Below are 16,410 nucleotides of genomic sequence, written 5' to 3'. Positions count from 1 at the left end.
GCCATGGGCACGGAGAGCAGCGGAGCCCGGGAGGTGTTGGATCTCGCCGCAGTCGTCTAGAGAGCCTCCTTTTCCCCGCTTACATCCTTGGTCCAGACTCGAGTCTCCACGGGCAACTGGGCCGGCGGCCGCGGAAAGGTTTCTTTGACAGTGGAGTTTGTAGGGCCCATACAAGAAGCACCTGTCAAGCGAGCACGTGCTCTGTTTGCTGTTTGATATTGGTGGTCGTGGTCAAGGAGGCTCGTTGCAGACATGGCCGTATCACGAACGAACGAGCGAACGAGCGAACGAACGTCTTTTGGCCCTCTTGGAGGAGTTGCCGTCAATACCGCTATCGGAAGCGAGCGCAACCAAACTCGGGCCCCGCCAACACGAGACCGAGCCGGACACCATAAGACCGCTGCGCTATACGGCAGGGAACATGCTTAGGAGAACAGAGTTCTAGCTCTGCAGCCTTCATCAAACTGTATCGCAGGCTTGGACGACGCCTGACCGATCCGGAGCTCACACCGCTGTGGTGCGAAGAGGGGAGCCATCGAACCGCAATAAGTTTTCCAAATTTGCTCAGCGGCGTAACAACGGCCGCACAGATCTGGCGGTGCATGCAGGCGGATAGGCAATGATTTTTTTTTTTTTCACCAACCTCCTCGCCTGGCTTGGGTGTTCTAGTTTAGGGTCAGCCGTGAGAGGTATGGTCAGAAATTGGGATCCACCACTTCCAGGAATGAAGGACGTCAAGCAAGTGAGATATGATAACGAACCGCACGCAATTGGCCTAGATACACACGGTGCCGCTATGCTGGCCATGGACGGAAGAAGAAAAGGCCCAACGAATCAACAATGGATCGATGAGGCATATACATGTGTACATACGGCATGACGCCTTGCCGGCGCGGTGGCCAGTCAGGAGGCCCAGGGACGGACCCAGGTTATCATCAGGACGGGGCAGGCGAAAGGTTTGAGAAAACTCTGTGACCAAATCTCACAGGCGACAGACATCTGGGTCGGGACTCGGCCTCTCGGAAGGAAGCAATTGGCCTTGCGGGCGTGCGGGCGGGAGGCCAGGCTTCTAGGCCCTAGGACGGCAATAATAATGGAAAACGGCGGCACTGCCGCAGGGCGGGCAAGGAGGCAGCCCTCGCGGGTGGCCAGGGTCCCCCGCGTGGCCTTGGGGGTCCCACAGGGCACTGGCTTGTTTCGTGCACGGCCGAGGAGAAGACGGGCCCAGGCAAGCCAGGCTATCGATGGGCTGTACCGAAGTATGCAGCCAGCACTTGCAAGTGCATATGTGTGACCCATGGCAGCCATGGCAGCTGCATGGTTAGACTCCTACTGGTCAATTGGTACGATCGAGAAGGAGGTGGGGGAGGGGCAGGGGTGTGAGTGCCCTTTTCTGCGTGCCCTTCTTGCCTTCCTGCCACTCTGCTTCAACGGCCGACCGGTAGACCACATACCAAGTACTGTACTTGCCTTGTACCTACCACATAGCAGCATGCATGTGCTTGTTGCATGCGCATTGGCATGTCCGGGAGTGCAATGTTCCAGTGTGTAAATGCTGTGTACTCGGCACCGCATCTGTCCATCTGCCCATCTGCCCATCTGCCCAACCGCCCATCCAACCTGCCAACGCAAGCACAGCTCGACAAGAGTGCAAGAAAAACAGGCAACCTTGAAAAGGCCCACTCGATGACGGCCTGCGTCAGGGGTTGCCCAGGCGCCCCAGGTGCCCACCACTGATCCGTCCCTGGCCCCACCCAGTCGGCCCAGGCGACCCAAGAGAGCCGGACCCTGCGCTCGCCCAGGATACGTTTCCTACGAGACCGCTTGGCCCAGCTGGCACGCACTACTGTGCTCCGTACGGAGTACCTTGGTACCCAGTACTACTGCGTACAACAGTATCTGCCACGAATGGCGGGCCACCTTGTACGTAGCCTTTGTCCAGAATAAAAGCTTGTGACGCCCACACGGCCACCCTTTATCGCAGCCTCACGGCCAGCGACTCACTTCCAAGGTTCCTTACTGCTTGGCATCGTGATATCCGAAGTGCCTTTACTTTTCGAATTGGCCGCCCACCGAACCTGCAACCTCCACAAGACAACAACAACCAGTATATCATATCCAATTGAGCCGTGAATCCCGCCTTGGTTGCTCCGGCCACCAGCCACCAGCCACCAGCCGCTCCCAATATTGTCTTGCTCTGCCCTGCCCTGCCCTGCCCTGCCCTGTCTCGCCTTGTCTTGCCCGGCCTGCCCTGACATTACCTCGCCTCGCCTTGCATCGCCCTGCGTCGTCCTGCGTCGCCCTGCGTCGTCCTGCGTCGCCCTGCATTTGTGGTGCACTGGCAATGAAATACGGTCAGAACTTCGAGAAGGAATCAGTACCAGAATGGAGCCTCCGTACGTCCGTCGCCATGCGCCCCGCCAATCAATTCAATCCGTGGTGTCCCCCGTCCCATGATGGCCCCTTGTCCGTCCAGTCTCGTCCTGACTGCCCGTCCGGCTGCTCGTGCCTGTGGCTGACCCCTTTTGTGCAGACAACATCGACTACAATTCCCTGAAGCACTTCATCAAGGCCAATACCACCAGGGACCAGGCCAAGGCTATTGCAATCCCCGGCCAACCCGACACCCACCTCGCAAAGGTCGAAGACGAGCTCTATAATGAACTCTGCGCCCAACATGACAGCGCCGGACTCTTCGTCTCGGCCAAGGCAGACGAGATAACGCGCCGACTGCGTACGCCCACTCCCACTCGGCTACGTCCCTTGTTGCGCCTAGGTACCTCATCGTGTACCCTGACTGACCTGACCATATTATGCAGAACACCTGTCCAGCCAGGTCCAGCGGCTCATTTCACGGTGCAACGACGACGACCCCGACCGTGTTCCGCGGAAGAGACAGCGTAGGTTCATCCGGCTTGAACGCGATGTCCTCAAGTGCGGCAACGACATCCAGGACCTGCGCCGCTTCGTCAGCGCCCAGTCCATCGCCTTCAGGAAGATCCTTAAAAAATACAGGGTATGAGTCAGAACTCAGTCAGTCACCTGCCTCTCGTCTATCAGTCACTAACATTGCCGTCAGAAATGGACGGGCTCGGGTACGCTGGGGAACCGTTTCAGGGATGACGTCTTGACCCAGCCCAAAAGCTTCACTCGGAGGGACTTCCACCCCCTACAACAGGCATACGATGAGCTCCTGTCGATCATTCAGGCATCGGCACCTGTGCAGAACTACCCTGAATCCCCAAGCACCGACGACTCCTCAAATTCGGGGTCTCCTGATAACCCCCGGCAGTCTGTGCGTCGAGTCACAATCCACTCTGGGCCGCCCGAAACCCGCACTTTTAACTATCCAAGTCGGCAAGCCGGGTACTGGAATGAGTACGAGAATGGTAGCGAGAATGGAGACGCGAGTGACCAATACGTCTTGTACATCAACCCGGACGAGGAGACCGACTACGGCGCGGATCTGAAGGCCCTGGTCAATGCCATAGCCGCGCCATTCTCTAAAGCCCGTTCCTGGGTCAAAGTCCGAGGACAGGAGCGCCAGTCCCTCCTAGGCAGGCCTAGCAGCGCCGCCGGCTATGGCGCTACCGACGACACTGATCCCCCAGCCCGGGACGGCTATTTTGCAAGCAATGCTTCTGGGCGGCTCCAGAGTGAGGGCAGTGATTCCCATACCGCAGTGGCGACAGACGGCGAGGACGGCTCCGACGCCGATCTCGAGGCCGACATTGGCTACGCGAGCTCCGAGGAATTCCCTGCCGGGTACGAGACACACTGGGCGACGCTGCCATCCGTTAACGACCAGCGAATGGCCATGTACAAGGACCGTGTCATGTTCATGTTGACAAGCGGCCTTTTCGCCATGTCCTTCCTGTTGCTGGGCATCTCGACTGTTCTGATGCTCACAGGGCGTCACAAGCTGCGCGTCGAGGTTGACGCCGGCGTGACGATCGGCAGTGTCGTGTCCCTTGGGTGTGCGTGCACCGCACTTGCACTGACCATGGCGCGGTGGGATTCGCTGAGCATCGGTAACAAGGCGGTTATATCGGTCACATTCGCGACGGTCTGCGTCCTCAACGGGATGCTCCTGATCCTGGTGATGGGCAGTTCCGCCCTGTAAACATATTTCTTTTGTGCCCATGTATTATCGGCGCGGACTGAGCTGTTTCACGATACCATATGAGCGGATGCTATCTCGTCGTACTAGACTGGACCAAACCTTAGATCCGACAAAAGGCAAATGGCTGGGTTGGTTCGCAAAAATTGTCCGGGTTCTAGATTGTAACATATCTCAATGTACTTGTACGTCCAAGCAAGGTGTCTAATAGAATATGAGCGAATGGATGTTTTGTTCTTGCATAATTGAACTATCACGTCTCTGACCCTAGAGTGGCCAGTGTCGTTCCGAGCCCGTGGACTCGGACCTGTGCTTCCGAGTGGAAGTTGTATAGTCTACCTAGGTACTAACCGCCCATCAATTTACCCGGAACAGCAACGCCGTGAAAAATGAGAAAGGGGCTGCGTATTCGTCTGTTTCCCCCAATCGCGGCTCTATGCTCTCAGCGTTGTATATTAGGCAAAGGGCATAAAACCTTGATCGCCTGCACTCATCGATGCAAGATCACCGCTCCTAGAGTGATGCTTGAGCACCGCCGACAACCTTTGTCTTCCAGAATCCCACTATGCTGACTTCCGTCTTCGCTGCATATATCCTGGTTTTTTCGGGAGCTCTGGCTAAGCCAGAGCAGATCCGAGCCGTACAGGACCCACTCTATCACTTCTATCTGCAGTCGTACCCCAAAAATGGCAAGTTCACACATATTCCCATGCGTAGTAGAGAACAGTATGGAAGACAAGATGGGAGCCTACTTAAGTACATATCCTATGATGAGCCGACCTGCTTACATATCGCGAGACAGCTTCACTGGCGGTAATGGGACCGGAATCCTCGTCCGAGTACTTTAATATCAACGGGAGCAGTAAGTTGGCCCGAGGAAAACCATGTATCCATGTAGGCCTTTCACACAAGAGGGCCCTCGCTGATGAGACAACAGTCCAGTCAGCCAACACAAGCCTCTACCTCAACGTGGGCAGTGACAGCACATCGTATAAGACGCTGACGTTTGGCACGTCTGCATCGACAAATGCGTGGGCCTTAGAGGGTGATACGATCATCACGGCGCAGGCCAGCAGCTGGGGAAGACGTGAGTCCATGTTTTTGATTCCTCTCACTACATGACAGCCTGAGAACCCTTCTGTCACCCCACCCTCCTCCCTTATCCCACCGGGACCGTGCGAGAGACATGGCTATCTAGGATAATCGAAGGGCCACGGAAATGTGTACTGATATACTTCCCACGTGTCTTAACAGAGCTCAACTTTCTCGCCTGCAAGCTGGACGGAAACTTCTGGCAGGTCTACTTGCAGACAGGCAGTGCAACACCCAGTGGAGCCACATGTAGCAACTACCAGTCGCTGCACTTGCCTTGCCTGTGTTGAGCTTGGGTTCAGAGCCGTGCACTCCCGTATTGTGAGGCTGGAATTACGAAGTGTACCCGAGTATCCTGGACAGACTGCCTGGGATTAGAGAATCCGACGCTCTTGCTTCCCTTGAATTTATATGAGTGGTGATCAACTCAATTTGAAACGCTACGCAGATTTTATGCAATGTCTTTGTGGATGGGTAAATGGGATATCGTCACCCCAGCGGCATGTCCCTCTTCCCAGTCAGTCTCAATGGCTGGATCGGGCTCCCTAGGCTGTCTCAGTCAACTACCTTCCCGTGAGAGTCATTCTGGATTGACTTGAATACTGGAACGATGAGATTCAATGGAATTGCTCCAGGGGGTGATTTCAGACTTGAATCAAAGGGAAGGCAACAACATGGCGAGCTTAATGAGATTGCACGTGGCTAATGGCAAGAAGGATCACGGTTGATATTGAATACCAAGTGGACACCTTTCAACCTGTTCATAAGAGAGGTGTGGGAGTCCAAAGCCTTGTAGACATAGAGCAACCACCCATCTTAGATCTGTTGTGAATGTCCACATGAGGATTAAGTAGAAGTTTCGTTTTTAATCTATATATATCCTAGGATTATATAATCTCTTTACATAACAGTAAATAGTTAAAGGCCTAGTATTGAAAAAGAATACCAGAACTAAAGATTTAATCTTCTCATACTATTATTAGTATTAAATTTTATATTATACTTACCTACTTAAGTACCCAGGTAGGTAGGTACAGAAAGGCTGCATTTCTCCGCTCGCCCATGCTGCGTGACGTACGCAATGGGACCTGTGGCTGGCCCAACTTGCGGGGAAGCCTTGGAAGGATCGCCCCGACACTGGTGGGTCTAAATCATCCATCTTGATCCCGGAGAGGCAAAGCAAGGCTCGGGTTCTTGCTGATCTTGAGGGCTAATGCTGACTGCCATGACCTTGAAGGTGGGGTTCCACGGCCGGGATTGACAACGACCTTGGAATATGCCAGTGTGCAGTCGTGTGACTGCCTCTGTGTCGAGGAGACGGACCCCTCACCTTCGAGTACGGAGGTGACTGAAAGTCAAACCTTGTTGGACTTCACGCAGGGGACCAGTGACAATAGCTGGCCAAGGTAAGCTGCATGTCTACTGATGCAGCCAACCAATTCCTGTTCAAATGAGTGAGCGTTCACGCACCCGTTGCATACAGAGTCTGGGAGGAGTTGTCCACTTAATTTCCAAAGGTTGAGCCGTCACCTGGTCCTCCGCATCATGTGGCTACCGGAGAGTGTGTTGGGGTTGACTTCTCAGAGGCTTTTCACAACGTCAATGGACTTTGGGGCAATCTGCTCCCCTTCGACAAAAGTCTCGACAGCAATAATGCCTCAATACATGCAGCACTTGATCAGGTGGTTGGCAGCCAGTGCTGTGGCACATGCATCACCTTATGTCTCAGTTCCGTCAGAGGTCCCAGCCGACGCGTCGGGCATCGTTGACCCTGACTTCGCCGGATTTGCGTTCGAGCAGGCCTCTCTCTGGAACTATGCGCTAGATCTGGACGGCAACCCGAACGTCTTCTCCCAGAACCTCATTGCCGAGATCACCAAGCGCACAGGTGGAAAACCTCTGATCAGACTCGGCGGCACCAGGTAGGACTATTCATTATGCAACAAATGTTTTCCCTTTGCGAGCTCTCCGTTGATGCCCTTGAATCCAGTGCCGACTACGCGTTCTATCTTGAGAACCAGACCACGCCAGCCGAGCCCAGAGCTGAGGTCTACAATTATCAAGACATTGGAGGTACCAGAATCGGCCCATCGTATTGGGACCTATGCCTCAATTTCCCAGACGCGCTGTATATTATCCAAACCCCGCTTGCCATCACCGATGTTAGCGAGACAGTGCGCTGGGCAACAAGTGCCGTGGAGCACATTGGCATCGACAAAATTCATTCCCTAGAGCCTGGGAATGAACCTGACCTCTATCCCTTTCCCACTCTGAGGCCGCCGACCTATCAAGGCCAGCAAGACAATGAATCTTATGTTGGCAATTTCACAACTTACGCCCGAGCCATCATTGATGCGGTGGATATACTACCGTCCGAACCTTTCTTCCAGGCCTTTGACACCAGTGCCCACTTCTTCTTCGAGGATGCTTACATCCTCGATGTGCCCACAGGATTTGGCCTCGGCATTGACGAGAACAACATCGTCAAGACGGTCGCGCACCACTATTATCAAACTGACTGCTGCGGTACCGCGGCAGACCTTGCTACTGGCTTGATGTCTCACAGCGCAATAAGTGGTCGATTGGATCTTTTCAGGCCAGCGATCGACTGGCTGAAGCAGAACAAGCCCCATATTCCTTATATAATGTCAGAGATAGGTAACTCCTTGAACCCGACGCATGACTACTCCTACCAGGCCGTTCTCGGCTCCGCACTCTGGCAGGTCGACTTCCAGCTCTACAGCCTCTGCATTGGAATTGCCCGATTCAACTTTCAGCAAATTATGCACAGCGGGTTCGACCTGTGGCTTCCCGTCGCCTCGGGGGACTCTGAGGCACAAGTCTTTGCCAGCTATTACGCGCAGCCGTTTGTGACAGACTTTGTCGGTAGCAGCGGCAGGGCCCGTGTCTCACAGCTTAATATCACGGGCGAACCTACTGGTAATTGGGCCGGTTATGCGGCTTTCGAAGATGGGATACCAAAGAGACTGGCCTTTGTGAATCTGAACTACTGGAATAGCTCAAGCTCGACGACAGAAAGAGGGAGTCAAACAATTACGGTCGCATTGCCAGCTGGCGCCACTAGCGTGACGGTAGACTTGCTTAGTAGCCCGTTGGGTGCTGGGGCGAGTGCTAATACGATCACATACGGGGGGAGCCAGTGGACTTATGAGAGCCTGGGCAAGGAGGTTACTGGTGTCAGAAATGACACTCAGACACTGGCTGTGGAAGATGGGGAGGTTAAAATCACCATCTACCAGAGTTCTGCGGTTCTAGTGCACCTGACAGCCTGAATATCTACCGCGTATATACCTATAGCCTCCGGCTGAAACCTTCAGTCAGATATAGGTAGGATGGTGCGCAGATCCCATGCTGTACACCCACCATCCAGCAGAGCTTACAATACTAGGCGTACATCAAATGGTCCAGCAAGTCGCATCGTGGGAAAAGCTGGCAGTAGTCTCACTAACAAGAGATGGTATATCATAAATCGCTATTTGCCCTTCGCCTGATGGGGGTCGTAAGTCGCCATTCCCGGATTTAACAATTGCCCAATCCAGAGTGTTACCAGGGATATCGACTATTCTCCTCAATATCCAGGCCACTTTCAAGCTGACTCTGATGCTCTTTATCCAGATATTCGAGCAACACAGCCTCATACTTCTCCGCTCCCTTGTACCTCCTCACGTCCGTGCCCCAGCTGCGAACAGCACTCGCTAGCCTGCCTGGAACAAAGTCCTCCTGCGCTATTTCAGTCACCGGGTGGAAATACGTCCTGATGGTGAAAACCACGGCCCCAGTCCTCGGAAGCCTCCTTAGCGTTTGTCTTTCCGACCTGAACATGTGATGCTCGACAGCCCGGTTCTTCTGCGCCGTGTCCCAGCTGATGGCCGGGCTGTCCTCGGACCCGATACTCCAGCTCCAGGCCAGATCGTCGTCGACCTGGATGAAATAATTGTTGCGCGCATACATGTCCTCGCACTTGAGTCTCCTGAAGAAGCTCATCATGCCGCGCTCCAGCTTCTCCTTGAACTGTGGGACGTCACCGGAGGTGTGGATCTCTGACAGCGGCATCCCGACCTTATCCTCCAGGCGCCAAAAGCCGGGCAGCAGTATCGCACCTGAGAGCAGATAATACTGCCCGTCCGGCTTCTCAAACATCAGAGCCAGGTCATCCTGTACGAGTCTGGCGCACATCTGAATGGGGTCCTCCTTCAGGGGCCGTTCGACGATGTTGAACTTCTCTCCGGACCAGAGGTTATCGAGACCGACGTCGGTCCTCTTATAGAGCGTGGGGTATCGGGAGGGGAGATACTCAGCCAGCTCCTCAAGCAGCTCTATAGCGGCAGGGTAGGCCTCGGGCATCGTGAGGCAGCACTTGGCACCACGCTCTGCAATACGACGGGCCTTATCGGCGTGATACCGCGGGTAGCGATTGTCAAGTTGAATCCAGTCGTCGAACTGGACTGTCCGCAGACCCATTGTGACATTGTACTTCGGTCCATAGCGGAAAGCCCGGTAGGGAAGGGGCTTGGTCGTCTCTATGGACCAGTCAGGGTAAGGAGGGGGTTTGGGAGTCCGAAAGCTGCTGGATGTCCATTCCCCAGCTGTCCTCTTCTCTGGTGGTGTGCATGTGCCAGATTTCTCATCATCTCCCTGGCGGGTTGTTCGCACTCTCGCGCTGCGAGTCTTTGTAATGAAGCGAGCTACTGCTATCGATACAACGGCCGCGAAAAATGACAATACGTAAAGTAATGGTCGGGAAATATACATGCTGAAGGTCAAATAATAACAAAGCAGCCAGTGAGAAACCGCCTCAAAGTAATAGCTTGAGCGTATGTCAGAAAGAGGTGGTGCATATGCTCGTGGTTTTGATGGTGGTGATCGGGATGTTCTGTTATGATCTTTGACCATTTGCAGTCGGCAATGGCTTCCATTTTACTTCAAGCTAATCCTCAAGGGCGATCTGGGCAAGATAAGACCAGTGATCGTTGCCAAGTCACGCGTCATGTGGCATGATAGCTTCCCGGTGACAACCTCCGAGATAGGCCGCAGCCGGTTACATGCGCTAAAAGCTGGGGAAATCGATTCAGGGCATTGATGAGAGAAACGGCAGACGGCCAGTGAGATAAGCTGTTGCGGACATGCAGGCGAAGTGGAGAAGCAAAGTGTAAACCGACCGGAGCTACCTCCAGGGCTAGGTACTTAAGTACTACTCACAGACTTACCATCCGCACCTGGAAGCAGAAGCCTTCCAATGCTCCAAGGTTGACTGACCCACCACCCTCAGTGAGGTTCCCATCGGAAATCAGATCTTTCTGCGACACGGCCGAGCGGGTCAAAGCTGAAGATCCCTGTCCTGTTTTCGTTAAATGCCAGGTCACCAAGGAAAAGATTCCATTGTAGCAGCGGCTCTGCAAAAGGACGCCCAGTGCTCAGTCTTCTGTCAATAAGAATTAGCCAGATTTTAGTATGACATTACTGAAGTAGATCTTGTAGTCACCTAGGCAGTGTTAGAGGAATAGCAGCTCGCCCCCGGCTTAGTTGTTGATAACATTATACGACTGCACTTCTTGTCGCCCCACATTGTTGAATTCGATCTACATACAAGCAGCAGAACACATTGCATACACATAACTGTTCACATTATCAGACATAAATCAAATCACTAAAAATTATTTTTTTAAAAGCAGGATCTGTTAAGATGTTACCCCTTAGCCTTATCTATGCGTTGTAAAGCTAAGGCCACAAGCACCTATTATATTTTAATTATAGCTATTAATATTATTTTTTTTAAGTACTAGATTTTAAGCACTTATTTTTATATAAAATTATTATATATATTTTTAAATTTATACAATAAAAGTAAAATTAAATAATAAAGTTATATAAAAATTAATATATATAAATTATACTTATACTAATATACTATTTTATTTTCTTACTATAACTATTTAATCTCTTTAAAATATCGAGTTGTCAATGATATAGTGCTCCTCCTCCTCAGGCTAGTTGTTAGATTGTGAACCTCCACTCCGGGTGATCGTCGCCCATATTGTCCACATCGGGCTCGTCCAACCTCCAAGCCCTATCGCCACGATCTCTCCTCCTGTTTTCTCTCCGCACACCAAAGAACAAAGCGGTACACGCAGTTCCACAGATCCACACAAGAGCGAGGCTCACCCCGTACCCTGTCCAGTACTCAGGCGCTTCTGCCTGAAAGTAGATATTGCTAGCCACGATGCCTCCACAGTTGCCAAAACCGACTTGCATGGCCGCGGCGACAGATCGCTTGTAGTGCCCGCTGACATTGTTCTGCAGCCACGTCAAGGTGACAGGCTGAGTGATGTAGCCGCCGCTGACAATTAGGAATAGGGCAAAGTATTTCACCCCGACTGAGATACTGAGCTGGCAGAGGAGCAGGATGTATCCGACGCTCGCAACCATCACACCGACCATGGTGAAGGTATAACGATGACGCATCCGGTCAGTCAAGTAAGCCGTGGTAATACAGCACACCGTTGCGACTGCGAAGATCGGGATGCTTCGGACCTGAGCCTCTTCGGCTCTATACCCCAGCTGTTGGATGATCGTCGGGATGAAAAACTGCGTCTTGATTAGTGTTTACTGATGTTGGCCCATGGCTCGGAGCTGAGACTGACTGATCCACTGTATCCCGTGTTGACTATGCTGGAAGGTTTACAGCTCCTGGTCAGCTCAAGTGCTGGATTAGGGCCATAGGATTAAGTTCAAGAGTCAACCCACCCAAAATACATGAAAATACCGCAATAAATCTTCCAGTCACTAAAAATGCGCTTTGCTGACTTTTTGTCTAGGCGATCCATTTTGGCCTCACCCCGATCCTGTGCAAGTCGAGCGATCAGGATTTTCCGCTCATCATCGCTGAGAAACTTGGCTGTCTCCGGCCAGTCAACCGTGAAGAACTTTGATGCTGCTCCAATGACTACAGTCGCGAGGCCCTCGATGATGAAGATCCTGTTCGATGCTTTCATAAGCACGGGCGCTCAATTAAGGGCTCTTTCTGTGCCATTCACATCAGAGTGGGTGGCAAAAACGCACCATCTCCACGCATTGTACCCGCCGACGTCGCGCATATTGGCGATGGCATAAGCCAGAAGGCCAGAGACTGCGCCCGCCATGATGCTCGCGGAAAAGAACAGCGAGAGACGCCATTGCAGCTCAAAACGAGGGTAGTACATGCTAATTAGATAGACGCATCCTTGTTGGGGTCAGCCTGAGTTACGGAGAAGTGAATCCATATATCAGAGATGTGTGAATTACCGGGGAAGACACCGGCCTCGAAGAGTCCTAAAAGGAATCGACAGGCAATAAGGCCGCCGACGTTGTTGACTAGGCCTTGCCCAACAGTGGCGATGCCCCACAGGATCTGGATCAGATAAAGTCAGCTTCCAATTAAACCAGTTGTTTCGGACTGATCAAGATGGGGCTAAACCTTACCATGATAATGCTGAGCCACGTTGAAGGGGCAACGCGCTTGATAATAATATTGCTGGGAACCTCAAAAAGTATGTATGGCACGAAGAAAATAAAAAGCGCTATATTGTAGTCGTGACCGGTCATGTTGAGGTCTTCTACCATTCCCTGGATCCTCGCGTTGCCTGGTGTCTGTTCAATAAGCGGACCTTGGGAGTAGTCGCCAAGAAAGAAATTGTTCTGGGTTTCTCACCAATGTTTGTCCGATCGAGAAAAGACATGAAGAAGAGCAGAGTAATGCACGGCAACACATGCCGGTCACATTTCCGTCTCAAATTCTTCTCCGCCTCGCTGTCCCATGACACCGCCAGCGACTTGCCGACGTCGCCATGAGCAACCTCAGAAACCTTGCCCTCGATCTCATCGGTGTTAGATACCATGGTGAAATCAAATTTGAGTGAGAGAGATGGCGACGACGGTCTTCATCCGGGCAGGTAAAGCGGCCAGGTTGAAGCAACGGGTCGAGACAGCGAAGAGATGGGTCCTTTTTAATAATTGGGTAAACCGCTGGCCTGCCCGGATAGCGGACCTAAGGTACCTAGGTAGTTGAGGTCACAATGCACGAGAGACTCAGGCAGTTGCAGCGAAAGCCGAAGTCTATTTTCCTGGCATTTGTACGCATGCTAAAGAACCGAGTACCGGCTGCCTTTCCCCGCAACCCCAAACGCCGAGAGCGAGGGTGTGGCAATTGACGATCACCCGCCGCCGTAGCGTTTTTAGCTTTGCACGGCTATTCCCTGCGGCTGTTGAGATGCGTCTCTACCTGAGAGGACCCCGGTGAGGGGTGGATCCTGACGAAACTCAACGCGCGTGTACGCGACTGTGAATCTCTACCTAGTTACGACATTACCTAGGTACCCACCGAAAAATAGTGCTAAGTCCTGTAGACTACTCTTCAGAGACTCACGTGTATGTGGTTTCGCTTCTATTCCGTATACGTCCGAGGACATACATGGCGCCTTCATACGGTGGATGCTAGTATGTGTTCCATAAACAGCAAAAATAATGGAGAAGTTTTCACCACATAGACTTGACCATAACAACTTTAGAACATTCAGTTGAAATAAGCGAAAGCAGAGCTCGGGTTTCAGACATTCAAATATTTCGATAACATTTTCTTTGGTGATCTTCAATAGAAGTGATGCTCTCCTTATGAGATTCGATTCGGAATATTTGACTCGGCTATGCATTTTTCAGTATGTATAAATATTTTGTTTACCAGGCTATAGCCGCGCAGCCGATCAAACTGTAATACGTGATTGGTTTCCAGAAGATGTGGTATAATAGGACAGAAGTCTCGAACTCTTTTATACAGTGAAGCAAGAGTTTATCCTTATTACAAGCTCACATGTGCACATTATTGGTTATCAAGCCATCAGAACAAAGCCTGAATTTGTCAGTTGGTTCCATCATTGATGTGCCTATGTGAAAGAAGATTCTCCAAGTGCCACCCACCGTAGATATTTGAAAGAAGATGAAGGCTTTGCAAGAAAAATGGCCATGGCAACCAAGAGCTCGAAGGGCGACGCCCGGCCATTGCAAGCGCGTCATTTCTTGAATTTTGAATCCCAACAGCTTCAGGATGACACTATGTTGATGTATGACCAATTGAGTCAGAGCAAAAATTGAAATGAGAATGATTTTGGGATTTTCTTTTTCAAGACGAACACGCAGGAAGATTCAGTGGCCACAGGCGGGAAATGAAAAAGTGCACTTGCACGACAAGCAGTATGAGAAGGATGAAGATTCAGTCTAGGAGCTGTGTGCCTTCAATGTAGGGATAGTGAATTCAATTATAGTAGCAAATGAGAGATAATACGAATTTCCTCTTCTTCTAATAAAAAAATAGGGGGCAGGGGTTTCTGACTATTTAAAACTTACCTCTGCATTACATGAGGTCATAAAGCCCATTTTAGCCACGAATATCACACATTGGGCGCATTCTAGTCGGCCTTACCACAACCTGTCGCTATGAAATGGAAGGTTCTGACCAGCTATCAAGGACAGTTCCGAGCAGATAGCCCGGTGATGCTCATGACGTCCTCAGCCTCACCGCCATCTATCGATATCTGAAACCCCTTCCGATGACTATGGCTGGAACGAAAAAGTTCCAATCCATACAGCAACTCGTCAAGACTCTACAACAGGAATATAACGAGACAGCCCTCAAGCTACCAAAAATCCGCTGCAGGGGCCAACGGGGTCTTCGACGTTACAGAGTGCAATAAAAAGAGACCACTTTTATCGACACAAGATGTTTTAAAAATGCTGGGTCTTGAGCGTTTACCACTGTATCAAGGTGCTACATTATTGGGATTAGAAACGAAACCATAACCACCTGTTTCGAGACCTGATAGGCCTGCGGGGAGAACAACATGAGATGGCTGCCAGTATTAGCGACGCATTGCCCCAGCGAGTTGTTTTGCCTTTGTGTAGCGTTGTTCGCGTCGATAAGAGGCACACTTTCGATACATACACAGCGGCATCAACAGCAAGTTCGCGCACGAAAGGCTCTGACAGATGTGAAATGATAATCTAGTGCTCAGTGGACGAGTGCCAAGATGTGTACCATTTCATACATGTAGTACCTTGCGCATGGAGACTCCCCGAGGTCCTGCCCCTGGCGCTTTGTTTGCTGCTTCTGTGCACACATCGGCCCTGACTCTGACCATTGATTGGAACTAGTAGTCAACGCCTGAGCACTTGAGAGCGGTCAATGATGTAAAATGCGCCTTGGCCACCACGATGACAGCAGTGGTAGTACAGAGGCGGTCCGTCGGGGCGGGATCAAGATGATGCTGGCCCGACAACTTTAGGATGATGGCCCGAGGCGGCGGTCATGTCTTACGTTATCATGGTTGAGGAATGGAACATGTCGCATGATGGCGAGATTGTTTCAATTACACGGACGGCGGCAGGCAGGCAGGCAGGCAGGCGGAATGATGGAATCATGGAATGATAAGAGGTGCGTCCTTGGGCCCCCGGGGGGCTTGTGTGGCTTGGGCAAGTAAGTACGAGTTACTGGGGGTTGTGGCCTGCGATTGGTATTTGGCAGGGGGCAATGAGAAGGTGGCGGGGAATTGTGCGATTACGCAGGCTGGAGAACAGAATGCGAGGCCGAGGCCAGGGAACGGCTGACTATGCGGTCAGAATTGCACGCTTGATGTGCAGTCTAAGTGCCTAGTCTAATTGTATGGTAGGACGGGCTACGGCTTTTCGCTGATTGGCTGATTGATGCGTCTGGGGGTGGGAAGGCCCCCACCTGGGACTGAGCGGCTATTGGGCACGACAAGCCCTGGAAAGGCGGCATTTTCACTGGAAAGCACAGCCAGTCCCGGAAGCTGGCGAAACCAGAAGGTTGATGAGAGGAGAAAGGCCAGAGCCCAAGGAGTAACTTGGAGTAGCAGGACTCTGATTGGAGCCTTGGAGCCTTGGGGCCTTCGGGAGCTTGGGATCTTGGAATTGACGTGGCCGCCGACAGCGCAGGTGAGGGGAGGAGGGCTGGACGTGCCGATGCTGCACGTCGTGGCCCGGCCTGGCTCCTGATTGGGGTTCTGGGGGGGGGTGGCACGGGGGATACAATGAGAGAGAGAGGGACGGCGAGGGAAAAGTCCGAGGGGAGAGGAGAGAGGAGGCAAGAGAAGACAAGAGAAGGGCGGGGGAGGCAAGAGCGAAGACGGTGT

The 16,410-nt window shown here is 52.1% G+C and overlaps 5 protein-coding genes across 5 annotated transcripts; 3 read left to right on the top strand and 2 right to left on the bottom strand.

Moving 5' to 3' along the window:
• Window positions 1–1,889: 1,889 nt before the first annotated feature.
• KVR01_001236 (uncharacterized protein) lies at window positions 1,890–4,365 on the top strand. The gene is made up of 4 exons (XM_044791472.1): window positions 1,890–2,396; window positions 2,534–2,734; window positions 2,820–3,016; window positions 3,080–4,365. Exons 1-4 carry the CDS (start codon window positions 2,345–2,347, stop codon window positions 4,121–4,123), a joined length of 1,494 nt encoding a protein of 497 aa, XP_044649191.1. The 5' UTR covers window positions 1,890–2,344; the 3' UTR covers window positions 4,124–4,365.
• Window positions 4,366–4,504: 139 nt separating this feature from the next.
• KVR01_001478 (uncharacterized protein) lies at window positions 4,505–5,511 on the top strand. The gene is made up of 4 exons (XM_044790776.1): window positions 4,505–4,809; window positions 4,923–4,982; window positions 5,058–5,207; window positions 5,375–5,511. The coding sequence occupies exons 1-4, from the start codon at window positions 4,686–4,688 to the stop codon at window positions 5,500–5,502; spliced, it is 462 nt and encodes a 153-aa protein (XP_044649433.1). The 5' UTR covers window positions 4,505–4,685; the 3' UTR covers window positions 5,503–5,511.
• A 1,354-nt stretch (window positions 5,512–6,865) lies between these two features.
• KVR01_001946 (uncharacterized protein) lies at window positions 6,866–8,505 on the top strand (the record flags this gene model as incomplete). The annotated part of the gene is made up of 2 exons (XM_044794931.1): window positions 6,866–7,134; window positions 7,203–8,505. 2 exons carry the CDS (start codon window positions 6,866–6,868, stop codon window positions 8,503–8,505), a joined length of 1,572 nt encoding a protein of 523 aa, XP_044649901.1.
• Window positions 8,506–8,776: 271 nt separating this feature from the next.
• Window positions 8,777–9,985, bottom strand: KVR01_001960 (uncharacterized protein; the record flags this gene model as incomplete). Its single annotated transcript, XM_044784274.1, has 1 exon — window positions 8,777–9,985. The coding sequence occupies one exon, from the start codon at window positions 9,983–9,985 to the stop codon at window positions 8,777–8,779; it is 1,209 nt and encodes a 402-aa protein (XP_044649915.1).
• Window positions 9,986–11,227: 1,242 nt separating this feature from the next.
• Window positions 11,228–13,107, bottom strand: KVR01_001820 (uncharacterized protein; the record flags this gene model as incomplete). The annotated part of the gene is made up of 6 exons (XM_044793727.1): window positions 11,228–11,818; window positions 11,974–12,208; window positions 12,293–12,452; window positions 12,515–12,620; window positions 12,692–12,852; window positions 12,921–13,107. The coding sequence occupies 6 exons, from the start codon at window positions 13,105–13,107 to the stop codon at window positions 11,228–11,230; spliced, it is 1,440 nt and encodes a 479-aa protein (XP_044649775.1).
• Between the last annotated feature and the right edge of the window lie 3,303 nt (window positions 13,108–16,410).

The sequence above is a fragment of the Diaporthe batatas genome, assembly GCF_019321695.1.
Source record: "Diaporthe batatas strain CRI 302-4 chromosome Unknown Contig00002, whole genome shotgun sequence".
Lineage (NCBI taxonomy): Eukaryota > Fungi > Ascomycota > Sordariomycetes > Diaporthales > Diaporthaceae > Diaporthe > Diaporthe batatas.
The sequence above is the reverse complement of the archived record's forward strand: the minus strand, read 5'-3'. Positions and strand labels throughout refer to the sequence as shown.

What these genes read in the sequence shown, in the direction of transcription:
- KVR01_001236 (XM_044791472.1), top strand. Translation starts at nt 2,345, where the DNA reads ATGAAATACGGTCAGAACTTCGAGAAGGAATCAGTACCAGAATGGAGC. An exon ending in AGTACCAGAATGGAGCCTCC is followed by an intron (nt 2,397 to 2,533) that starts GTACGTCCGTCG and finishes CCTTTTGTGCAG; the next exon opens with ACAACATCGACTACAATTCC. An exon ending in CGAGATAACGCGCCGACTGC is followed by an intron (nt 2,735 to 2,819) that starts GTACGCCCACTC and finishes CATATTATGCAG; the next exon opens with AACACCTGTCCAGCCAGGTC.
- KVR01_001478 (XM_044790776.1), top strand. Translation starts at nt 4,686, where the DNA reads ATGCTGACTTCCGTCTTCGCTGCATATATCCTGGTTTTTTCGGGAGCT. An exon ending in GCAGTCGTACCCCAAAAATG is followed by an intron (nt 4,810 to 4,922) that starts GCAAGTTCACAC and finishes ATCGCGAGACAG; the next exon opens with CTTCACTGGCGGTAATGGGA. An exon ending in CTTTAATATCAACGGGAGCA is followed by an intron (nt 4,983 to 5,057) that starts GTAAGTTGGCCC and finishes ATGAGACAACAG; the next exon opens with TCCAGTCAGCCAACACAAGC.